The sequence below is a fragment of the Pipra filicauda genome, unplaced genomic scaffold (assembly GCF_003945595.2).
Source record: "Pipra filicauda isolate LSUMZ 115617 unplaced genomic scaffold, ASM394559v2 scaffold951_size46496_pilon, whole genome shotgun sequence".
Classification (NCBI taxonomy): Eukaryota; Metazoa; Chordata; class Aves; order Passeriformes; family Pipridae; genus Pipra; species Pipra filicauda.
The window spans coordinates 11,292-35,405 of record NW_024105144.1 but is presented as its reverse complement, the minus strand read 5'-3'; the positions used below and the strand labels follow the sequence as shown (position 1 = coordinate 35,405).

General features: G+C 41.0%; 1 protein-coding gene across 7 annotated transcripts in view; it reads right to left on the bottom strand.

Moving 5' to 3' along the window:
- LOC113984483 (coiled-coil domain-containing protein 180-like) overlaps window positions 1-22,737 on the bottom strand; it is a 31,029-nt gene extending 8,292 nt beyond the window's left edge. For 2 of the 7 annotated variants that reach the window (XM_039391382.1, XM_027714521.2), the window contains exons 1-31: window positions 22,604-22,686; window positions 21,467-21,590; window positions 20,714-20,898; window positions 19,778-19,860; window positions 19,159-19,268; window positions 18,934-19,062; window positions 18,660-18,770; window positions 17,535-17,630; window positions 17,125-17,288; window positions 16,828-16,947; window positions 16,091-16,170; window positions 15,315-15,403; window positions 14,735-14,854; window positions 13,927-14,100; window positions 13,301-13,416; window positions 11,728-11,854; window positions 11,396-11,459; window positions 10,587-10,792; window positions 9,802-10,019; window positions 9,116-9,291; window positions 7,836-8,016; window positions 7,490-7,636; window positions 7,088-7,232; window positions 6,764-6,880; window positions 6,243-6,341; window positions 5,782-5,895; window positions 4,937-5,136; window positions 4,135-4,205; window positions 3,292-3,370; window positions 2,353-2,427; window positions 174-240 (exon numbers count right to left, since the gene is read on the bottom strand). In XM_039391382.1, coding sequence (XP_039247316.1) covers window positions 174-240; window positions 2,353-2,427; window positions 3,292-3,370; window positions 4,135-4,205; window positions 4,937-5,136; window positions 5,782-5,895; window positions 6,243-6,341; window positions 6,764-6,880; window positions 7,088-7,232; window positions 7,490-7,636; window positions 7,836-8,016; window positions 9,116-9,291; window positions 9,802-10,019; window positions 10,587-10,792; window positions 11,396-11,459; window positions 11,728-11,854; window positions 13,301-13,416; window positions 13,927-14,100; window positions 14,735-14,854; window positions 15,315-15,403; window positions 16,091-16,170; window positions 16,828-16,947; window positions 17,125-17,288; window positions 17,535-17,630; window positions 18,660-18,770; window positions 18,934-19,062; window positions 19,159-19,268; window positions 19,778-19,860; window positions 20,714-20,835 — 3,600 coding nt within the window. In that variant the 5' untranslated portion in view covers window positions 20,836-20,898; window positions 21,467-21,590; window positions 22,604-22,686. Of the gene's footprint in view, window positions 1-173; window positions 241-2,352; window positions 2,428-3,291; window positions 3,371-4,134; window positions 4,206-4,936; window positions 5,137-5,781; window positions 5,896-6,242; window positions 6,342-6,763; window positions 6,881-7,087; window positions 7,233-7,489; window positions 7,637-7,835; window positions 8,017-9,115; window positions 9,292-9,801; window positions 10,020-10,586; window positions 10,793-11,395; window positions 11,460-11,727; window positions 11,855-13,300; window positions 13,417-13,926; window positions 14,101-14,734; window positions 14,855-15,314; window positions 15,404-16,090; window positions 16,171-16,827; window positions 16,948-17,124; window positions 17,289-17,534; window positions 17,631-18,659; window positions 18,771-18,933; window positions 19,063-19,158; window positions 19,269-19,777; window positions 19,861-20,713; window positions 20,899-21,466; window positions 21,591-22,603 lie in introns of all 7 variants that reach the window. The other 5 variants (XM_027714522.2, XM_039391383.1, XM_039391384.1 and 2 more) reach the window with 5 other exon arrangements.
- Between the last annotated feature and the right edge of the window lie 1,377 nt (window positions 22,738-24,114).

Genomic DNA, 24,114 nt, shown 5'->3' with positions numbered 1-24,114 from the left:
GATAAATTGTTGATAACACATTCAAATGTGTCACATCTAGGTATATAACAGCAGGAGAAGGAAGGAAAATTATTGGATGGTCTGACAAATACTGAAAAGAACCAAATTATTTCTCTGACACAGGAGTGGACCTATGAAAGCAAAAGTGACTGAAGAACACAAGGTTTTCTTACCTCACCAAGGTCAAGCAAGGTGTTGCTACCCGTCCAGAGAATATTCATAATGATCCCCTTAAAAGTACTGAAAACCAACAAAATTAAAAAAAAAAAATTAAATACTATCACACGGTAAAATTATCACATTGGCAATATTCACTGCTCTTCAAATATTCTGTTCAGGTTAATTTTAATACATTTTTCAGAGCATACCCAAACAAATATTCAGAATGCCTAAGATCCTTCCCCTGCATTAGCTTTGGTTCTTTTCAGAAGCAGCCAGGACTTGCACCTATTGTAAATGATCACTTGAGAGCACTGCCACATCAAAAGGAATCCTAGCCAACTTCCTGTGCCTAAAACTTACCTTAAGAACTGACCATGCACTCTGGATAAACCAGAAATATTTGAAGGTGGGTCTAGTGTTGTAGTGGTTTGAACCTTGTTTTCCCCAGAGACTAAGAGAAGTGGTAGACCCCAAGGGGTGGAAACCCCTGGAAGTTTTGAAGTTCTGCCCAATGGGCGCTCCTGCAGAAATGTAAACATACCACAACCAGACCGGAAAAGAAGAGTTGTAGTTTGGTTGTTGTAGGAGAGGTGGCCATGTTGTAGAGCCACGAGGTAGGGGCTCTGAGCCCCTTGGGGCCTCTGGCCCCCTCCCAGCCCCTGGCTGGGGGCTGCAGGGACCTGGAACAGCATAAAGCTGGGCTAGGTGCCTGTAGTTATGCCGGGAGATGTTTTCTCCATGGGCACAGAGCAGCAGCCGACACTGACCAGAGAAACGGTGGCAGAGAGCCAGAGATAAGAACCTGAACTGAAGGAGCAGCAGAAGCAACATGCAGCACTGCAGAGGAGACTCCTGGAAGGAGAGTCGAGGAAAGGAGAGCCAGCAGCTGAGAGCTACAGAGTTCTTGGGGGTAAGACTGATACCAGATCCCCAAAACTCCTTTGAGACCTCCTGGAAGGAGGAAGATGATGGACTCTTACTTGAAAGAGCCTTGAAGTGCGACATGCACTGTAGAAAGGAGCTCGAGAGCTCCGAGAGGAATGCAGGGGGAGTTGACCTTGGCTCTCCCCCCCCTCGCACTGCTGCCACGGTGGCAGCCTGAGAGACAGGGCACAGAGGCCCTGCAAGAGATACCAGACCGTCACGAAGAACCCCCTGTGTCTTCGTGATATGACGTGGTGATACGACCTTGTCTGGGGTTACGAAGACCACGGAAGACCCCTCGGTTGTGAGGCGATGGGGCCGGGGGAGCTTGAATACCTCCCTCGTGGATGCTGGCAGAAATCCAGCTATCAGCTGCTGCATGAGATGAGAAGAAACCTGCTGCCTTAGAAGATGCTGCTGTTCAGAGACTGGAAGGGATCTGTCCTTCTTTCCCTCCTGGACTTTTATTTGGAGGAGAGAAGAGATCTGATCCATTGTAAATACATATGTCATGGTAGAGATAGTTGTGATCATGTGTATATGTGATATGGTATTTATTTGTACAGTCATTGTAATATATTCCCTTTCCCCCCACTTTGGAGTCTGGTGTGTTTTGTCTGGAAAAACCTCTCTCACATTAGGTTGAGATGTGGGAGGGGGGATGGAGCTAGGGAATTGGATTTTGGGACTATCTCAAACCATGACAAGCTTTTTACTGGAATTATTTTGAAACACAATGGGAAATAAAATTCCCAAGTGCTTAAACATCTTAGGCATTAATTTGAATAGTTTTGCATGGCACATACGAAATATCTCAGTTCTGTAGAGTACAGCTGCACAGATAGGATAATTTTCTTAGAGAAGGGGAATGGGACCTGTTTGCTCCATGTTTATTCCTATCAATGGAATATTGAGCACAAGAACGTAGTGTATAAAATGTATTGGTCTTCTCAGATGTGAAAATCATGGAAAGACAGGCTATTTTATATTCCCCACCCTCTTCTTGTAAATGTGCAAAATGGGCTCCAATGAGACCTCCCATTTCAGACATTAAACAGAATAAAACAGATGATCTTTTATTTTCATTGTCAGTATGTTACAAAAAGGAACTGTTCTGTAAGCACTTTGACCAATAAATATCAAGGTTAAATACCTCAAAATTCAATAGTGAACTCTATAGGTCACAATGATAGATAGATACATAGATTCGATAGATAGAGGGTTTTTTCAGATTAACAACTTCTTCTGCAAATACACATGACTTACTCAGACTTTGGAGGCTTCTTTTCAAATATCTGGTATGTCCTGTCCTTGGGAACAGATTTGGTGCTTTTCTTTTCGCTAGGAAAGAAAAACATTCATTTGATGCTATCCACAACTGTTTTCCTTCTCTGGCTGATGATGGGAGTATATGATGGACTGAAGAAAAAAAAATCAGAAAAATGTAACTCTAAAACTAGTATTATGTGTGTCCTGGACAGGGTTAATTTTTGGCCAGGACCTGGAGGTTATTCTGTACCACCTCCTGTGATTGCCAGGGCCAGGGAAAGGGGTATTGTCCGGGCTTTCCTTGTGGTGAGCATCACATGTGAATCCTTTGCCTCTCTTGTACACTTTGTTATTCATATTGTTGCTGTTACTGTTTGTTTTCTCACCTCATTGTCCTTGCCAGTCCACCAGGAGGGGAGGAGGAGAGGGAAGTGAGTGCTTGGACTTTTTCAGTGGGAACACTAAATAGGGGAATACCATTCCTAAATCACAACAATATGAAAATAATTTTTGATGGAAAAAGATTCTCAGGATTCTCTTCTAAACTCTCAGCTGTTCAAAACTTTTCTGTTGTTTTCACTGTTACAGTAGCTCATTTCATTGATCTATGGACTAAGCTGAACACAAACTATTTAGATGCCACACTTGAAAATTAAGCCACACTGATTTAAGGGTTAGTCTATATTTCAACAACTTCAGAATCCAAAACAGCAGCAGATGAAGGAGAAAAAGAAAAACGTTTTCCCAGCCACAATCTGGAAAAAAAAAAACCCAAACAAAACAAAGCTGATCATGTGGACATAAACAGAGATGGAAAAAAAAGGCTCACACAAAAAAGCATTAAGAATCTTTCAATGAACAGGCAGGGCACAAAGTTTACTTAGAATTTCTGCATAGGAATATTTCAAGTGGAATTCCTCCTTTCAGGGGTCTCACCTTTTTTTTGGCTTCGTTTCATCCAAAGATGATTTCTTGGTGGTCTGAGCTGCACGTGCATTGGATACCTTCTTCTTTACTGGAGGAAGAATGGTTTTTAGTTAACAAGGAAAGACGAAGAACATTGTATAAATGCCAATTGAAGTATTTTTTATATGGATATGAATTTTGTGTTCTTGTTTTCCTTACAATATGTAGGGCACAACTACAGGAACAATCATAACTGAGGCAACCCAGAAGTGGCAACAAAAGGTTATGTTCTGGGGATGCCAAAGAAAATGGACAGATGGGAGGAGATATAAAACAACATGGAGGCAGGAGAATGTGAACAACGTGAATAAGGAGAATGAATGGGCTACATTCATAGTCTTGGCTGTGATAGGGACTTGGAAATGTGGAAGAGATAGAGAATACCTTTAAAAATGGCTGGAGAAGTCAAGCTCTCCAGAAGAGAGATGGGGAAATCAGAACAGTACACAGGTAGCAGCTGGGATTACCTCTGTGCTCACATTTGAGTGGATGATAACACAATTTGAGAAGTATCCCTGATTCCCTACATATTTTCATGACCTCTGTTCCAATTCTTTTCTCTATTCCTTTTCCCTTTTGCTATCACAGAGATATCCTTTGTAACGCTAACTCATTCTGCAGCTTTCATTGGTTTAAGAGCCAAAAATCATCTTACTATTGCAAGGTAAAGATATCCAAGAAAAAAACTGGGATGCACCAACTCTCAGAACTAGCAGGGAAGCCACTGGTCTGGAACATGCTGGACTTGTGCAGTAAAATGAGAGGAACTACAGTTTAGATGAACAGAATGCATTAAAAGAAATATAGGCACACCTGGTCCTAATGAACGCGAGCGATCTTTTCTCTCTGGATTTAAATCTGGAGATTGTTTGGACGGGACAAATCTAAAACAAAAAAGAGAGATAAGTGGTTGTTGAATATCCTGTTACTTTATGTTCTATACTACATACTACATTATATAGAGACCTGGGCAAGTTCTCCATCCCTACCATGAGCTAAGGGTGGTTAAATTTCTGAGATCATATTTAACAGATAGGGTTACTTTTACAACTGACAGTACTGAAGTACTTTAATGGGACCAACTAACTCTTTATCTGAAATTTTGGAATTTCTACAAGCAAAAATGCATAAAAATACTATTTGCAAATCAAACACTTTTCATATTCTTCATTGCACACTTTTCAGTCGACTATGTAGCATGTAATCACCTTTTAAGGTGACCACCTTTAAGACAAAAATTAAATCACTACATCTAAACTTTATCATTGTGCTATAAAATAGATGTCACTTATTACTCAAAAGGGGGTATTTTTTGCTGTTAGAAATCTTGCTTTTAAAAAGAAATCAGTCTCAGCCAGACTGATTTTTAAAGTTAGACTGATCAGAAAGTATGAAGTAGTATTATCTACAGTCTATTCAAGTTCTGGATATACAAGGTATTCTACAAAATATGAATTCAGGAAAACCTTTATATGCTTCTGGAATATAAATTTAAAAAATACTGTTGTGAAGCCCCTTGTAGCATATCATGAGCCTCACAGAGAGAAGTGGCATATGGAGTTAAGAAAATATAAATTAAGGACAGAAAAATACCTTTAGGCAAACAAGTACTTACCCAGCTAAATTCTGGATAACACTTATTGCCAAATCATCAAGTGCTGACGTATCCATCCTGCTGGGATTTAACACGGGGAATTTTTCAGGATCCAGCCCCATTACCATCCTTTTGTTCTCATCTCTAAGGCTCTCTCTTTGAACAGCAGGAGCAATGGAATCTTGTGACATCCCATCCATGGCAAGAGTGGGAACGTCCTCCTGAAATGGGAAGAAAAATGAAGCCCTCTTGACCGTAGCAGGCAGTTAGTGAAAGCATTCCACATAGTAACTGGCTACTAAAGCAGATCTTCCAAACAGACAGACACTATTTTGCTTCACAGGCTGAAATCGAATTTTTTGTCATTCTAGTAGCAATGTTGTTACAGTTATACAACTCTGAAACACTTCAAAGCAGTCAAGAGTAGGTTCTCAAAATAATCATCAACAGTATTTAAAGGTATACTCTCAAAACAATGATCCACTGAGATGACAAAATAAAGACACACTTTCCAGAAAAGGAAAAAAGGAAACACAACCCATTTGATAAAAACAAAATCTCTTTTGGACACATTTGATTTTTTTAAATTATTTAAAGAAATCCATGAAATATGTATCTATGAATAGTGCCTTGAAAACAAACTCAACTGAGCAACTCATTGCATTTTGTAAACTTGGTGCTGACTGCTGATTCACTCAACCTCTTAATAAAATGTCCTAATGTTACAGTGTCTTGGGCAGCTTGGCATAATGCAGATTCTTTCTTCATTTGAAAATTCAAAGCACAGATCCTGAAAAACTTTTAAAGCATCTACTCAGGGAAATTCTCTCAACATTAAATAAAACATAGAGAATGTAGATACTTACATTGGCATGTGGGATCATTGCTTTTTCTAAGAAGCAGTCAAGATACTGACTTCTCTTTTTCAGCTCTTTCAACACCTCTTTAGCAAAATCATACAACTCTTCAGAAGCTGAAGCCTTAAAGATATGGGAATACAGATGGTATTTATTAAACTAGATATTTTGGCCTTTTCAAACATGCTGACTCTTGCAAACAACATCAGTGGCCTCTATTCTGTCACCAGCTTATCTACACATACATGGAAGCAATGAGATAGCACAGAGGTTGAGCTTTTGGTCTGGTAAAGAGGAAAAGAGGTGTGGGACCTTCCTGAGCAAAAATTCTGTGTTTCTGCCCCCCCCCTAAATATGAAGAAACACCAGTCTACCTTAAAAATATTAGTTTATGCAACCATGCACAGTGAGTCTAACAACAATTATTAACAATTCAAATTAAATACCATTTTGTGCTGTTTAGAACTTACTTCTTTATCTGCAGTAGGATGAGCACAAGCATCTCTCTTCTGCTGGAGCTTCTCCAGGTAAGACTTTAATGTCACTGACTGCAAATTGGAATTTGCTACCTAAAGCAGAAGCAGATAGTGGGGAAGTAAAATCCCCATTCAGGGGATTTTCAGAGCCTCCACTTTCAAACCACTAGAACCATTGATAAAAAACAGGTTAAAAAAATCCCTGGTACTCAGAGGAGAAGCTGAAAACAGTAATTCATAAAGCAACACTTCATGTCCTTCACTGTACCACACGAAAATGCTGGTCAATTCAGATGTACCTACTCAATGTGCTGCAGGCCCACAGTGTTCCAGCACAGCTGCAGCAGTAAAAACAAAGTTTTAAGCTGACAGCGACAGAAAACAGGTTTTGAATTAACACAGCAAGTCACTTAATGTTTGTCCACTCTGAATTCAGCCAAAATCTCTTCAATAGAATAATAAAAAAAAAATTATTATATGGAATTTAAGCAAAGTTCTGATGTTTCCCTTTGTACCTCTGATTTGATTTGCTGTTGTAGCCATCTCAAAGATTTCTGGACCTTCTCCATAAAGGCTCGACTCACAGAGACATCAGCAAATTTTTTTTCAGACTGCTTGATAAGTTCAGTAGCCTTTAAGAAAGCCAGAAACAAGAGACAGGACTAGGTAATTTTTTACTTTTTAAAACTTAAATAATAGAACTCGCCATTTTTATTTCTTTTTTTCCATCACATAATTGCCAAAGAGAACAGTCTTACAGTTGTAATTGGAAAGCAGGCTGACTGCAAATCACATTTATCAATAGAAAACATAACTTGAAAGAATAAAACTCTGCATACCTGCTCCAAGCAGCTTGATTCCATTTTCTCCACATCTCTCTTGATTAAACTTTCCAGAGAGTCAATTTGCTTACTTTCTTTCTGAAGACAGCTGTTGAAAAACTTTACTTCTTCAGAAGAGAAGTCACCTCCCTCCGAAAATAATCTGAAAGCAAAAGTAGAAGCTGTGACTCTTCTTTTCCTCCAAGACTATCTTAGCTAAGCAACCCTAAAATGTGGATATCAACACAAATGTGATGAAAACAGTATAATAATTGCGGCTTAATGGAATATTTTTTTTAAATAGCAAACTAGATGAATAACCAAATAAACTTCAATTTTACTGTTCTGCCTATGCAACAAACGCTGATGCCCAGAAATAGGTCACTATTTATAAACAAAACTTCCATGAAATCTCTATACCTGCAAGTTTTGAGAAAATCCACATTTGAACGCTTTAGTTTTCCTAAAGCTTCCTCCAAATGGTGCTGGTAACTCCTCACAATAACCCCAACTGATTCCAGATGATTGTGGAGCTCTGATTGCAGATTGTTCCTGGAAGAAGCTGACCTAATAAGAAATAATAAAAGACAGGGAAAACATGTCAGAAGAGGAACACACATGATGATCTGGCGACTGCGGGCTGTAAAGACATGAAGAAATGTCAGAATTCAAAAGTGATTAAGTGAAGTCTGAAAGCAACCCCCTGAGCTGGGATGGTCTGACTGAAATGGAGACTTCCAGCCAGAAACACCTGTGGCACACTTACTGCTCAGTCACAGGAGCATGGAGGAAGTCATGCTCCAAGTTACGGATTCTGGAGCCGAAGTTTTTGTTGAGGTTATTTAGCTGATCCAAAAATTTATGAAATTCAGCTTTCTCCTTTTTCAGGCTTTCTTCCAGCCCCTCACAGTGGCACTCGAGACGCTCTTTGTGAAGTGACAGTTCCCCTGAGAAGAAAAGAAGTTTTCCAGTGTGGATATTATTCCCTGTTTGCTGTGGACTACCACAATGCCCAGTCAGCCTACGACCAACAGCAGCAGCAAAATAAACAGAACCAGACCTCACAGTAACTAAACCATACAAACAAACCACATTCCATTTGGTTTCTTTGGCTTTCCTTCTGTGTTAAACATATATCCTTAGCAGCTCCTAATCCATTCAAAACACAAATGTCTCTTGTTTGCTCTAAACATTCTTTTTCCTTTATTTTTGGTCATTGCTGACATCTTCATTATATCTCTGTTTTCAATCTTGTAACAAAAGTAAAGTGTTTTGTTTTTTTTTTTTTTAATGGAAAATACACTTCTCCCTGGTTTTGCGAGGGGAAAAAACATCAGTTTTGGTCTCCCTTCTGGAATGATAGTTGGATAAATCAAGAGCCGGCCAATTGCCTCAATAAAGCAGCCAGAAAAAGCACCTCTTTGCAGAAAAAGGGAAATTGAAAAATTGTTTGCCTGTTCTCCCAAGAGAGAGTTTTTTACTTTATATGTTAAAGACCAACAAACCTGTCTAAAGCACTTTTTTCTCACCATAAAACCCAGACAATTCTCATGTGAAAAAGGTTTTGATTAGTGGCTGCTCTGTAGTTGCTCAGTGATACTTCACAGAGCTAAATCCTTCCTCTCGTGTTTTCAGAAGCCTGGTCCTGCCATTTCAGCTCTCTCAACTTGGCTAATTCTTTCTCTGCAACACCTGCAAAATTATTTTTTGTACAACAAAAACTCCTGTTAAATAATTTCAAGGCGAATGAGAATTCACAAACGTTGACAATACAATGTTCTACGTCTCGAACAGTGCAGTTGTTGATCAAGGCACCACTGTCTATTTTTCCAAACATAACGTAGCACAAACCAGGAAGAGGTGTAGAAATGTCATTCTGAAAACAGATGAGTAACATATTACACTGGGAATTTGTACACACTCAACTGCTTCCTTGCTCAGTTGTCCTTTACAACTGAGTCAACTAATGCTGAAATAGTTTTGGCCCACTTGTGATCATCTCTAAAAAAAGTCATATGATGCTCACAGTAAAAAAAAAATCAGTACCAGCTCTAACATTGTAGATATTTGTCTGTATCTCCTCCTGCTTTTGTTGATGCAACTGAAGATGCAGCAGAAGTATTGAATTCAGCTCCTCTTTCTTGGCAGCCACGAAGACACGGGATTTGGACAAGGATTCTGCAAACCATTTCTCCAAGTGTTCAAAAAAGCAGAGGCGAATCCTACGATTGAAAAAGAAATACTACAGCGAGGAACAGTAAATAATAAATAAGAATTCACTAAATATATTAATTCTAAGAATTTCACTTCTGACTACAGGAAGATATGCTTTCAGTACCATTTGCACAATACTGGTCAAGTTTTTGAGCTAGCTGCCTACTACTGAGTACCAGGCATTTTACCTTCATGGCTCTGCAGGGAATTTGGGAATTTTACTTGTCTTTCTGTAATCTGTTTTCTCACTTAATAAATTTCCGTAAAATATGAATGTTCTGTAAAGGTAAACGCATTTGTGGTACTTTGAAAGGATGGCTACAAAGCAATATAAACATTTTCTTATATTTGTATCAATTTAAAAAAGAGGAATGACATAATAATGATACAATTATAATTTTATAATTAGAATATCTAATTATATACTAATAATTAGCTAATTTTTGCCTCTTCAGTATAATGTTTCCTCTAAAGAGCTGAAATTTGTCTATTACGTAAAGAAGCTGTTTTCTACTCACTTTTTCTTCAGCTTGACAAACACGGTTTCTTTGAGAAGCACATATTTCAGGTACATAGGAAGTGATTCTTCCTTTTCATATTTTGTAAAATAATTCTCCGTGATGTCAGCCTTTCCCGCCTCTTCAACTCCAAGGACAGTGTAAATGTTTCCACTAGCAGTGGAAAATATTTCCATGGCCTTTTCAGCACTTTCTGCCTTGCTGCTATTGAACACTGCCTAGTGAACAGTTGGAAATCATCATCTGCTACCTTTAAAGGTATCAGCATGGAATCAACACAGCACAAGCTAATGTAAGAATCTTAAGGATATTTAGAATAGCATTCTCATTCTCAATTTGGACAACACTAATACAGTGTCAGCAATATTTATGTATTTATACATGCTGGGAAGGCTCAATAGGCAAAGTCACCTATGTTTTAGATGGGTTTTGATATGTTAATAAATTAATGGAATTAAAGACCTGAAAAAACAATACTTAGGTACAAATACAGCTTAAAGCATTCACCATGGCTTAAGGACACTGTCATGAAAGAAAGATAGATTAAAAAAAAAAAACTATGCAAAGAGTTTTTACAAAGGTAAAAGCAGTGCTTGTAAAAGGTTTTATACACTCTAATTGTCCATAAAAAGGATCTAAACCCCTATGGACTTTGACAGACTAAGCAAACAAAGACTTTCTATTCATCCTCAGCAAAAAGACTTCCTATTCCTCCTTATTTTGGGCAAGACTGCCTTCACCTTCAAAATTTATTCTCTTGTTCACTTAATCTCTGTAACACTTACCCCTTGTTCTGCAAGTTCAGTGTCTTCACTCTTATGAGGAATGCTCTCTCCATCTTCCTCTGTTTCTTCAGTTTCCTGTGCCAAGATCTCCTCATGCTCAGCTGGGTTTGTTCCTCCATCTGATCCTTGACAACTGTCTATCTCTTCTGGCATTGGCTGAGAGAGACGATTGTCCCACTCTGCTCTCTGCTGGTGCACCTCAGGTCCTGGAGGCAATTTTGGATGCCACAACGTAAGAAAGATCTAAATCTATTAGGGAGCGTTCAAAGGAGAGAGACACAGATGGTGAAGGGACTAGAGGGGAAGCCTTGTGAGGAATGGCTGAGGTAATTTGGCTTCTTCAGCTGGAGAAGAGGAGACTGAGGTCAGAGCTCATTGGGGTCTGCAGCTCCCGAGGGGTGGTGGAAGGGCAGCTCCCATCTCTGCTCTGTGTGAGCAGGGACAGGGCTTGAGGGAATGGTTGGAACTATGTCAGAGGAAGTTTAGCTGGATCTCAGGAAAAGGTTCTTCCCCTAGAGGGTGGCTGGGCACTGAAGAGGCTCCTCAGGGCAGTGGTCACAGCCCCAAGGCTGCCAGAGCTCAAGGACCATTTGGACAATGCTCTCAGGCACATGGTTTTGTTGTGGTGTCTGTGCAGGGCCAGGAGTTTGGACTTGGATGATCCTTGTGGGTCACTTCCAACTCAGGATATTCTATAATTTTCCTCTCTTTCATTTTCTTGCCTCAACTAGTCATTTACAGTTAAAGCACAGTTTTACTGGTTGCAATCCAAAGAGATACAGATTGAAAAAAAAAGCAAGCAAAAATACCTGTTTGTACCACTGAGGTATCACTTTGATCTTGAACCATGGAGGCTATCTCGCCTTGCAAGTTCTAAAAGCAAAACAACAAAAAAAAAAAACCATACCATTTGAAAATACAGATTTACCTCTTTGTAAGAAATCCACATCCCTTCTCAAAATATATCTATGTCAGTAAGTTATGATAGTCTTGAATGGATCACTTATTGTCTAAAGAACCTGTGACACTCAAATTCACTAATATAAGTTTGTTATCTTGTAGTTTTCTGTTTAAAAGGCAAATGAATTTGCTGAAATGCAGTTTGTAACAAGATTTTAACCAGATAAAATTTTCTTTTTACCTGTTTGAAGACTTCCTTCACATTAAAATGCTGGCTGATGGATATGCTGTAAGAAATCAACTCCTGCAAAATAGCTCCTGGGTAAGCCACTACTTCATCCATTACAACTTGGTTGAGTGTCTCATTCCTGTCAAATTTAAGGTCACTGTTTAAGAGATTCAAGAATGTATAAAAATAAAATAAATTTGACTACAGTGCCTTTAAATCCAAATCGAACTGTCTCACCAATCTCATAAAACCTTTAGGCTAAATGTTGCACCTGATATGTTTATACCAAATACAATCACATCCTGGCTTATTAGTAGAAATTAGTTCATTACAAATATATGAATGTACAAAAATTAAGAAATATTCACAATAAAGCCTTTCACATCTTTCCTTTTGGATGGGAAATCATTCAAAATCTGTGCTTATGTAAGGAATATTAAAAATCAGAGGTCAAATAACTGTCCTCCATATTTGTTCTGTATTGGTGCTCAGCTTTGAACGAGCCTGTCACAAGAGACTGCAAAGCTTCCCCACCCCAAGGGAGGTGATTGGCATCTCCTTAACGTATAGTAATCCACTGGACTCTAAGTTTTGTGGGACTCTCACTACTGAGAAGACCAGAAGAACAGGACCTATGGGATGCTGCTGGGTTTCATGGACTGGTGATACATTTTCTATTTTAATCTCTCTCTGTCACCCTCTTTCTCCCCCCTCCTTTTTCCTATTTCTTTCTATCTCTCTTTCTCTGCCTCACATTTACTGTTAAATAAAACCCATACTATTGACTGGCACATGATCTTGTTTGCACCTTAATTCTGGCAGAGGCATTTCTAATCATTTTAATAACCAGATCATAACAATAGGTTACATTGCCTTTCTGCAACCTCACATTGTATTTTAACTTGTTCCATTACCTTTGGGGTTTTTTAAATCGTTCTAATGAGCATTAAGAGCACCAACCCCATAGCTCTAACCACAATCCCACTGGGAGGTGTGTGAAGGTCCACATCACTCTTCTAACGTGCCTCGACCTCCTGGGTGTGAGAATAGAGCTGCTTCCTCTCAGCCTGTTTAATCTTCACACCTGCTGCTGAGCATGGTATGTGTCAATTTTTATAATGACTTTTATAGTTGCAAATGCCTAATCATGAGACAGGTCACAGAAATATTACCAAAATAAATATTTTGGCTATCTGAAAGTTCTTAGCGAATTCTAGTCCTTGCAACTTTGAATGAGATCAAATCTGAGACCACAGGTGATGGTGCAGACCAATTTCTGATTCCTGTGAGTCAAGAATCTGAACTACTACTTTTAACTTCTACATAAGGCATGGATAAGGCACAACAATACTGATCTGGTGTAGTTTTTGAGTGATACCAGTCTTCCTTAGTCCTGCTCATAAACTATGAGTATTATTTGCCTTAACCTTGTTCAGTATGTACATTATTTCATTTTACAGTCTCACATGAAGTAGCAAGCAGTGTTTTTCCACATCTTTGCACTACAGCATAAACAAGATCTAAGTAGTACAACCAACATTAAAGTACGCTTTACTTTTTAAGTTTACACTAAAAAAATTCATACCTAGTTCTAATATGATCTAAAGAAGAAAGGGCCTTCTCCATATAATTCTTCAGCTCTTCTTCACAGCTTGCCATTTTCATTTTTTCCAAAATTATATCCAGATCAACTTTCATCATCTAAGGCCACACAGAAAACACAAGTAAAAATCATTTAGTATATACTAAAATCTCCATAACTATTTAGGATTCAAGTAATTTGATTATGTATGTATATTTTACAACAAGAAGGGAAGCTACCTTAGTAAAACTCATTGCCTATGAAGACCTTTCCTACATAATTAATATTTCCGACACTGTCACCCTAAGTTGCTTCTTATAACTATGAGAAGTTGACATCCAGTCAGACTTTGTACCTGCACAAGATTTTATAATAGCAACTTGCAGTCTCTTTATAATGAAAATATAATCTTTACCACTGCTGCCATATCAAGAATATGATATGACTGCCCACTCAGTGGGAACCAAGCAGTTAGCAAAGATGTACCTGACAGAATGGAACTGACACGTAGAAATTCCAGCATAAAAGTCAAACATTAAGTTTTTCATTTTATTTTGAACTCCAGAGTGCTCTTTGCATTAAGAAGTCCTTTCTTTACATCATACCACATCCTTGATTTATGTCTATACCTGTATAATGCTATCCTGTTCCCATCTGCATTCATCTACTTTCTTCTGAAGTTCACTTTCCTGCTGGGACAGTCGGAGTTTATGGACATCCCAGAGGGCCATGGCCTCCTGAAAATAGCTGTACAAGCCTTGACAGTGCTGCTCATGCTGTTTAGCCATCTCCTTAAAGTCTCTCTAAAGAAAAACATTTAAGTGACTAAGTTATTTTTAAACTGCTGGAAGGTGAAATGAAGGAATAAGAGGATATGTAACGTGACAAAAGGCTGCCTGGATGAACACTGTCAGTATTCAACACAGTGAGAGGAAAAAGACATCCAAGTAAACTGGATAAAAACGTGGATTTTTATTCTACAAGCTGAGAGTATCAGAACTTCTGTTTATTCTTTTGATACTGTAAAGCACAGAATCACCAAGTTCTGCCATCTATCATTTTAGGAACGACTGCCCAGTCATTTTCTTGTACAGAATAATAAAAGATGAGACTGAAAGAAATTTGGGAGATCATTTAAACCTATTCCTCTGCCTCTAGGCAGGTTGGGCTATACAAAATTCATCCCTGACATATATATTTATATTACAAATATAAATTATGATATAAATATATTTATGTTACAAATGTAAACCAAATCATTACGGACTCTTCTCCCTGAATCACACCAAGCTTCTTTTCTTTGTGGTGTTCACTCACACCGTGGATCTCATTCTAGTGTGACATCAAGAGCCTCAGATGCAGATGGCACTGCAGGTGGGAGGGCAGGAAGAACAGACTAATACCAGGGAGTAGTAAAAATATACGTGATAAACGTACATCCATATGCTCCAGTTCTTCTTCGAACCTACGTTCTAGTTTCTCAGTCATGTGAAGCATGTCAGAGTGCACAATTTCAACATCTTTTACCGTGTAAACATTCATATCCAACAGGCTCATCTAAACAAAAAAATGCCAAGTTATTGACATGCATATAACAAATACTGTGTGGCTTTTAGCAAGTATGGGTTAACAACTGCTGGTGTTTCTTCTTGTGAGGGACAGAGAAAGATTCAACCCCCCAGATCTCACATTCTTGGAAACAGTACAATTCTATTGGAGGCAAGGAAAGACAGGTGGAATTTCTTTCCCAAAATAAGGCACTTAGCACAAAGGCTGAGTGTCCTTGCATCCTCCACATAAATGTAGGACAGTACTTCCTTCATTACTGCCATTTGTTACGGCTTTTACACATTTTGAGTACAAATACCACAGCAACTTCTCTAATGGAATAAGACAGAAGTTAAAAAGTAATTTCACTTGTTATCTCAATGTCTGGTGGATCCTCAAACACTTTTTACTGTAGTGACACTGTACCATCAACAATCCTTCCAACAAGTCCCAAAGCTGTGACGCTCACCTTGCAGACCTGCACTTTTTCCTGACATTTGCCCAGGACCAGCTCATACTTGCTGCGCATTTTCTTCACGCACTCTGCATTGTGGGTGTCTGAAGAACACGGAGCAGACCACAGTCAGGATTCCTGTACTTCCCAGTGCAGTGTGAAATGGAAATATGACAGAAGCCCTGTGCTGAATCTCAGCACAGGAACAGATCCCAGCGGGTCTGCACACTTGTGCGACACAAACAATCAATTACAGAAGATTTTTTAATACAAATCTGTTTATCATTATGCTTAAAAGCAGTAAGTTATTTACAATTGCTACCAACTTCTTTGCTACTATACAGGCTACAAATATCACGACAGGATGTGCTCTGGAGTAAAAGAAGGCAGACACACAGAGGGAAGGCACTTTATAGGACTCAGAGAAAGAACATCTCCAACACTTTTCCTCTCCTTCTCCAAAAGGTAAAAAGGAGTATTTTTGTACGACTAAGAACTGCTCCACGTCAAAATTAACCTTCTGTCTCCCCCAGATTAATTCTAACCAAGACAGTTCCTGCTAGATCTCACCATGCACAAGTGCCTGTGCTGGCCAAAGGGAGGTGATGCCCCAGAAAACTTCTTTGGGTCCTGCTGCCAGCTCAAAGCAACTGAGAAGGTATGTGAAAACACATGGAACAAAAAAAAGAGCAAACATGCCCTTTCAAAGAAACTGCCTGCTTCGTTGCTGCTTGGAAAAAAAATAAAGAATTGCCTGAATTCCAGATTGTTTTTATGATTTCCCAACTTACCTAAACTTTGGTTTAAATTCTCCACAGTTCTGTACCATTCATTTATCTCAGATTTCATGTCTGTTGGAGGCAACAAGGTGCTATCAAAATAGGAAACAAGAGTCAAGTATCTTAACATATAAACCAGTCAGTTGTTAAAAGATAAAATTATGAATCAGAGTTTCCATGCACTTTATTTTATTTACTGCCATCTCAGCAATGAAAATAAACCAAGGAGACTGCTGTTGTTCAAGGCCACTGAACAACTGACTGACAAGGAACTAACTTGTTCCTACATTCATTCTAAAAGAAAAGCTGTAAATGTTGTAATGCCTTGCATCCAAAAATGCTTGTTGTCAGGATGGATATTCAAACATAGACAGTTAGATTTCTATCCAGATTCTTCCGTAATTTATTACACAAATGAAATCCTGTGCAGAAACAATGCCTTGACTAAAGCACCAGCTTGTAGTTCTCTACCCATCCTTGTCTGCTCATTTATACCATGTTTCAAATATTAGTTAAGATTTACTTTTGCACTCCTGCATTTCTAGCTCTCCATCATCCCCTGTTTAGTGTAGCTGGTGCACTGAAAACCAGGAATGCATTTTTTCCATTAAAAAGAGCTTTACCAAAAAAAAGTTTAGGACCTGCCTACTTCTGAACTCTACAATCACAGACTGACAGAAAGCAAAGTGCATTTAGTAGCCAAGTCCCCTATTAACTCCAGAAAGAATTCTGTTTCTCTTTTGCCATACCCAATGTGCTGCAAAACCCCCAGTCTCCGCTCACTGAGTACAGTCTGCTCCTTTATCATATTTTCCATTTCTGTTTTCACAGTTGGGGGATTCTGTATTTCTTCACTTGCCATAAATTCTCTGTAGGATGGAAAAATGATATGTATAATGGAAATGTGATACATGTGCTATCCTATGTGATATGTATCATATGTTTAATGAAAAAATGATAAAACAGTACTGTTTACAGAAAACACAACTGAACACTGGTCACTTTGTGTTATTCATTCTCCAAAATATGACTGTAAAATTTCTGACCTGAAACTCTGAATTACACGGTTCTTTTGGATGAGCTTCCAGTCCTCAACTCTTTCTTGCCATTTCAATTTATGTGCTTTTTCCTTCTCAAGCTCTGATTTCATTAGATTAAAGAGCAGCTTGGCAGTTGCCCTCTCATTACCCAGCAGGGCTCGGTTTATATTCTGCATATTAAAAAATAAAATCAGGAGTATTTTATCAGCATACAACATAAAAAAACCCATAAATTGTCTCTTCTACGTAAAAGGAGGGAGAAAAGAATACAAATGATAAAGAATATTCTGCAAAAGAGAAACTTCTTTTATATGTCAGTGATTGATAAGTAGAAAAAATGTATTTCAACTGGGAAAAAAAAAAAAGACATTCTGGGAACATTCAGATTGCTGTCTTGCCCCAGACAAAACATTTACCGTGGCCTCGTCGTTGATGAGCTTGTGAACATCAGCTGCCAAGAAGAAGGAAATTTCCTCCAATTTCACTGTATACTTTTTCAGTATATTTGCTATCTGTGCAATAAAAGAATAAAGAAAAGCATCAACTAAAAAAGTATAACTCAGATGTCAGTTTCCCAAGTTATAAAATTACATGAACAAAACATTTTTTTTTCCATTAAAATAAATTCAATTGGTTGATAGACAGATTGAGAAATAAACCTTAAAATATTAATCTTAAATATATCAAAGACTGATTTTTTAAAATCATTCATTAAAAAGTAACTAAAACTTTCCACTTTGTTACTACTCATTTGGTTTTTCTTTCATATCTGTGAAAATTGAGCACTCTGCAGACAAGCTGCAATATGAATTCAAAAAAAAAATCACACCAACTTCCTTTCAAATATCTGGAGTGAATCCACCAGTGCCTGTTTTAAGGAAAAACAAAATTTAAGGAAATGTCGCCATCTCTGGCCTTTTTCATAACTAAACAAACATCAATAAAAAAGTTACTGGTGATACTCTTGGACCTACTCACTATGTCTGCGTTACAAAGAGGACAAACTGGCACAGGTAGAACAAACAGCCTTTGTTTGCCTCCAAGAACAACGCAGCAAGGACCTCCTTAAGGGGTATCTATTATTTATCCAAACATTTACTGTGATATCCAGTGACTTTTACAAGTCAGCCTAAAGCCTACACAACTGCAACACAACTCCTACTGATACCCAGGCTACCCAAACTAAAACTGAGCTAGGTCATGCCTGTGGTCTTTCTCAGCTGTCCCCAAAAAATAACAGAGCAGATGACAGTTCGACCTAAAAAACCCTTGCACGAAAATAAAAGCAGCTCACCTTCAGTACAGATAATTGTGCAAGAAAGAAACACCTTGAAACTGAAAAAAAAAAGTATTTTCTTCTGATTATGCAGGTATAAAATGATTGAATGGTCTACTGGTGAAAAGAAAGCAATCACCACACAACAGAATTACTGGCAGATCTCTGACTCCTAGGGAAACAAGCTACTCTTTGCTCTGCATCCAGCATTATCAGCAAATAATAATCTTATCCTTAAGTAACAGTTATTAAGGCTGCATCTCACTTTAGAGGCTCGACTCCTTTCAATCTTCTTTAGGGATTCATCCATTGTCCTAATCCACTTCTTTCTGTTCAAGGATTCCTGGTGAATCATATTCCACAGCTTTTCCAAACCCTGCAATAAGAATTTAGTCTCAATCTCTTTGAAAAGTAAATGTAAAAAAAAAAAAAAATTAAAAAAAGAAAATAGATCTTAAGACTCCAGTGAGCCATGAGAACCTGTTACACAGAGCAGGTACAAATAACTGAAGGTGAGCCAATGCTCTGAGCTGCCTTACTTCAAAGGAGAAACCTTCTAGAGCCGCGTCAGACACAATCTTTTTGAACAGAAGTTCACTTTTTTCATCAGATTTCATCACTTTTACTTGAAGGAATTTTTGAAGCTCCGAAACAGAGGCTTCCATCTCCTAAAAAGAGAAGGAACTCAGTGTGATCACTTGAATATTGGGCCCTGACCTTAGAATAGCACTCTAGACTACCTGGATTAAAAAATCCTGCCTTACTTTGCCAATGTAGTCCAGCTCCTGCTGCATTTTGGTCACTGCTTGATCGTGACGCTTTTGCCGTCGTTCTGCCACGCATTTCAAGGTCTCGCTGCTTTTTTCCTCAGGAACTGCCAAGAAAGAAATGAGGATGATGGAGCCTGGAACTCTTGCTGCAGAACATGGGATGCACGAAGAATAAATCCCTAAATGCACACTATGACTGCTGCAGTTTGTGCAGCTCTTACAGTGTGCAGCACGGGAAGGGAAATCTTTGCAAACAGAGGTTAAAAATACTTGAGCGTGTTTTAAAACTTGTGATTTTCAGGATAAAAGCATGGAAGCTATCAACTAAAGCTCAGGTACGACGCAAAAAGGTTGCATCATTTCAAGAATGAGATCCAGCAGAACTGGAATTTATCATCCAAACATAAGCTGTGATTGACTGACAATTTCACAACCATTTTTTTTTTTTCTAGGAGGAGACTCTTCAGCTTCAAAATTACCTACAAATCATCAAAAACGTGCCAGGTCATTTCTGAGCTTGATTTTATACCTCGTTCAGCTAAAACTGCTACATGTATAGTGTCTCCTATGAATGCAAATTTAAATAGCTGACATTAAGGGAAAACAATTTTACCAACTATATCAGGTAGGCCTCTGACTTCCTCAGCTGAACTTGTATCTACATTTCTCCAGGCCTTTGGAGATGTTGTAGGTTCTCTGAAACAAGAAGAGAATAAAGCTTGGATTTGTATTAAATGTGTAAGAAGAGGGACTAGCATAATAGTATAATATTCACTTTAAGTGGCAAAATGTAACATTTAAGTGAACATAAGTATTGTTTTAACTACAAAGAATATGATTCAAAGAATCAACGTTGCTTCTTCTGACATGAACTGAACTGAGTAATTATCTAGTGTGGTTTGACCCCAACTTCAAATCTGTTATGATGGCATTAAAGCAATACATGCTAGATTTAGTGCATGCAAACTACGAACACAAACATACTGTGCCTAAAAGGTATAAGAATCTATGAAATCTCAAGGAGGAACTAGCAAGAAATGTGAAAATAGCCTTTATCTGCCCAGTGCTCTTCCCATTGGCTTGGGCACTGTGTTTCTCCTTGGGGTCAATGAGAATCCAGGAGAATTCAGCAGCAGGGTTAGGGTAAAAAGGATGGATGCATTAACTTCTTTCTTGTTCATTACACAATCTTACTGCATCATCATCACCATCATCATGTAAATCATCAACATACTTTGAAATATAGTTCAAAAAGATGTGTCAGACTGGGCATCTACCTAGACTGCTTTGAGCAAAGAAGACAGGCAACTTCTTTTGCAAAGGAAAGCCACACAATGTGCCTGCCATTGGAAATATCAGCCTGTCAGCCTGCACTTTAACAGGCAGCAGCTCATTATACTAAATTTACTTTGAGCAAGGAGACACTCTGTTACAAGTCATTAGTGCTATGACCAAGAATTCAGAAATTTCTTGCTCCCAGTGCAAATCTTACAACTTCATTCCTATAGTCATGAACATATAATTGGGGTTTTATGCTTCTGTTCTCTACCTGTCTGATTGTGCCTTTTTTGTGGAGTCATTGATAGGCCTTTTTCCATCACACTTCTGCTGATAACATGGTAGTAGCCCAGCATCAGCAGACATTTCTGAATGCCTATCCGAAGTGAGCATTTTACTCTTCTTAGAAGACCTATTCTTCTTCTTTCTTTCATTCAAAAGGTGTACTCAGTGAGCCTTCAAAGAACCATAATCACAACAGTTAGAATTCCTTCCAATCTCCTGAGTGGAGAACAGTGACAAAATAGTTCATAAAAATTGGGGGGGAAGGGAAGGGTGGCAGAAGAAAAAAGCAAAAAAAGGAACCCTACTTGGCACGTGCATAACCATCTAAGGCTATTTTAATCTCAGGTTATTTTCAAAATGAGAAAAAAAGGTTAACCTTTTCCTCAGAGAGGAAAAGTGGAGCCAACTGGATTGTGTGCCTTGCTTACAGTCACCAGGAAAATCAACAGGAGAGTGAGAAATGCCTGAATCTGGCTGTGACTCTTAATATGTTTTACTGCTGTGTTATAATGATGCTGCCTTCAATTAATATATTCTGATACACAATGAAGAGATGAGAACACATGGAGATGCATTAGAGAGCATATGCTGGAGATAACACAATTATTTTCTACTCAAACAAACCAAACCTAGAAAGGTCGAAACTGAGCTCCTGCCTGATGTCACTTCAACAGCCAGCAAACAACTGACCAACACAACCAATTCCTTTGGCTTTTACTCGGTCCTTTGGGTTTTTTACCTTGGCCTTGGAGATTGGTTTACAGCCTTCCTCTCCACAAACGTGTCACACACATCCTACTGAGAACAGGTGGCCCATCCCAGCTGACTGCCAGGCCTGCTTCCAGAGAACTGGCAACTACAAGCTGGGAGTCAAGAGGAGACACAACGTTTCAGTTGGAAAAGGGCCTTCCTTGAATCATAGGACCTTCAAGCCCATCCAGTTACCCCCCGCCATGGGCAGGGACACCTTCCACTAGCCCAGGTTGCTCCAAGCCCTGTCCAACCTGGCCTTGGACACTTCCAGGGATGGGGCAGCCACAGTTTCTCTGGGTAACCTGTGCCAGGGCCTCACCACCCTCCCAGGAAAAAACTTCTTCCCAATATCCCATCTAACCCTGCCCTCTGTCAGTGTGAGGCCGTGCCCCCTCGTTCTGTCCCTGTAGGCTCCTGTCCCAGGTCCCTCTCCAGCTCTCCTGGAGCCCCTTTAGGCACTGCAAGGGGCTCTATCGTCTCCCTGGAGCCTTTTCCAGGCTGCACAACCCCAGTTCTCCCAGCTGCCACCACGGCAGAGGCACTCCAGCCTTTGAAGAAGATTTGTGGCCTCCCCAAGACTCCAAAGGGTGATGAAACAGGAGGCCAGGCCCAAAAGAGTTAACTAAGAAATTTGGGCCTGCTAACAAGCTGCTAACATCCAAAACGATCTGTGCTTGTTCTGTTTTACTTACCGGACCAAAACTTAAGAGAATGGTAAAAGAACATGTAATAAGCCTAGAGGTAATAAATTAAGATGCAGTAGGATAAGGTAGACATTGGAATAGAAGAAACAGGCTGTGAGCCAAGGCTTTTTCCAAGCTTCAGTGAGCGGGTCGAGAACAATGGAAAAGAAGAGAGGTCAAGCTGAGGAAGATGAGAACTAGCCCTCAGACTCAGGAAGGAAGAACGGAACTCCCACCAAAATTGAGGGCTAGGAGAAGCCCTGCCTGAGCTCCACCTATACTCCGCCTGTTATTAGTATGTATAGATAAATGCTGTAATCACTCTGAATATGCATTTAATCATAAACGAAAATTGTATAAAACCTGCTGATTCCATGTGAAGCCTTGGAGCAGGTTTTTCCAGCAATAGCTGGCTTGCTCCCAGCGCTGTCAATAAATACCTTTGCTGCTCAAAGATCAAAGCCTCTGGGCGGTTCATTATTCCGGATTTTTCGGATTCAGTGAAACTCCACGCCTACCGCTCGGCTTCCAGGATCTAGAGCTGTCACCGCAGGCGGTGCTCCCGGCTGTCGCTCCCGGACGATCCCGGCTGCCGGGGTCGACCCCGGGTGTCGCTCCCGGACGATCCCGGCTCTCGGGGCCGATCCCGGCTGTCGCTCCCGGACGATCCCGACTCTCGGGGCCGATCCCGGCTGTCGGTCCCGGACGATCCCGGCTCTCGGGGCCGATCCCGGCTGTCGCTCCCGGACGATCCCGGCTGCCGGGGCCGATCCCGGCTGTCGCTCCCGGACGATCCCGACTCTCGGGGCCGATCCCGGCTGTCGGTCTCGGACGATCCCGGCTCTCGGGGCCGATCCCGGCTGTCGGTCCCGGACGATCCCGGCTCTCGGGGCCGATCCCGGCTGTCGGTCCCGGACGATCCCGGCTGTCGGGGCCAATCCCTGTTTCTCCCCGGGCAGCCGAGTCGCGCGGCGCGTTGCCATACCAACGGCAGGGGGCGTGGCCAACGCCAGAAGAAGGGGCGGGATCCCCGCCCACCTCCCCACCCCCTCTAACAGCGCCCCCTGGCGGGCGCTGCCAGCACAGCGCCGCCGCTCCAGCTCATCCCACCGGGATCTGCACCCTCCACGGGACAGCTTTCCTCACGGACACCGCAAAGGCCGTTCCCTGTCCCCGGGGGTCAGCGCCTGCCCCCGTCCCGGGGCACACGGCCAGGAGTCTGCCGCGCTCCGGCCACCCTGATCAGCTCAAGGCACGAAGATGCCTGGCGGGGGTGTTCCCCGACCCACGAGCAGGGCTGTGCCCGGTGCAACGGCGCGGGCGCGCAGGTCTGCCCCCCGTCCCCCTGGGCAGCGCTGTCCTGCGCGCCAGCCCCTGGGAACCACCAGCATCCCGAGGAGAGTCCCGGCTCGCCTGCAGCCACCCCCGCTCCAGCCAGGCGAACTCGGCCCTGGCCCCGGCTGCGGGGGCGCGGCTGCTTCCGGCCCGCCCTTGGGGCTCGGCGGGGCCGCGCTCGGCGCCACTCGGCATCATTCGGCTGGGTTCGGTTCCACTCGGCTCCGTTCGGGCTCGCTCGGTTCCGTTCGGGCGCAGCCCTGGCCCGGGCTCCGCCCCCAGTGTGCGGGTCCTGTGTGGGTTTGGGGCTTCGGTGGAAAAGGGGCTGTTTTTACTGACAGTAGTTGAAGTTTTGCAAGTGTTGAGCTGAGGAGCTCTGGAGCCCTTGCGGTGGTGGTACAGCAGTTGGCGGCTCTGCCCCGCAGGTTCGCGGTACCGCCGGGCAGGGCAGGAGCGGCTGTGGGGGAGCCTCTAACAAACTGCGGGTTGGCAGCCGCCAGAGCCGCGGAAGCACAGGTGCCCTCAAAGGCTTTCGCAAAGTCTTGTAAACTGTTGAGGTTAAATCTCTTTCCGGATGCTGGCAAACCATGCTGCCGTGGAATCCGATGAATTCGGG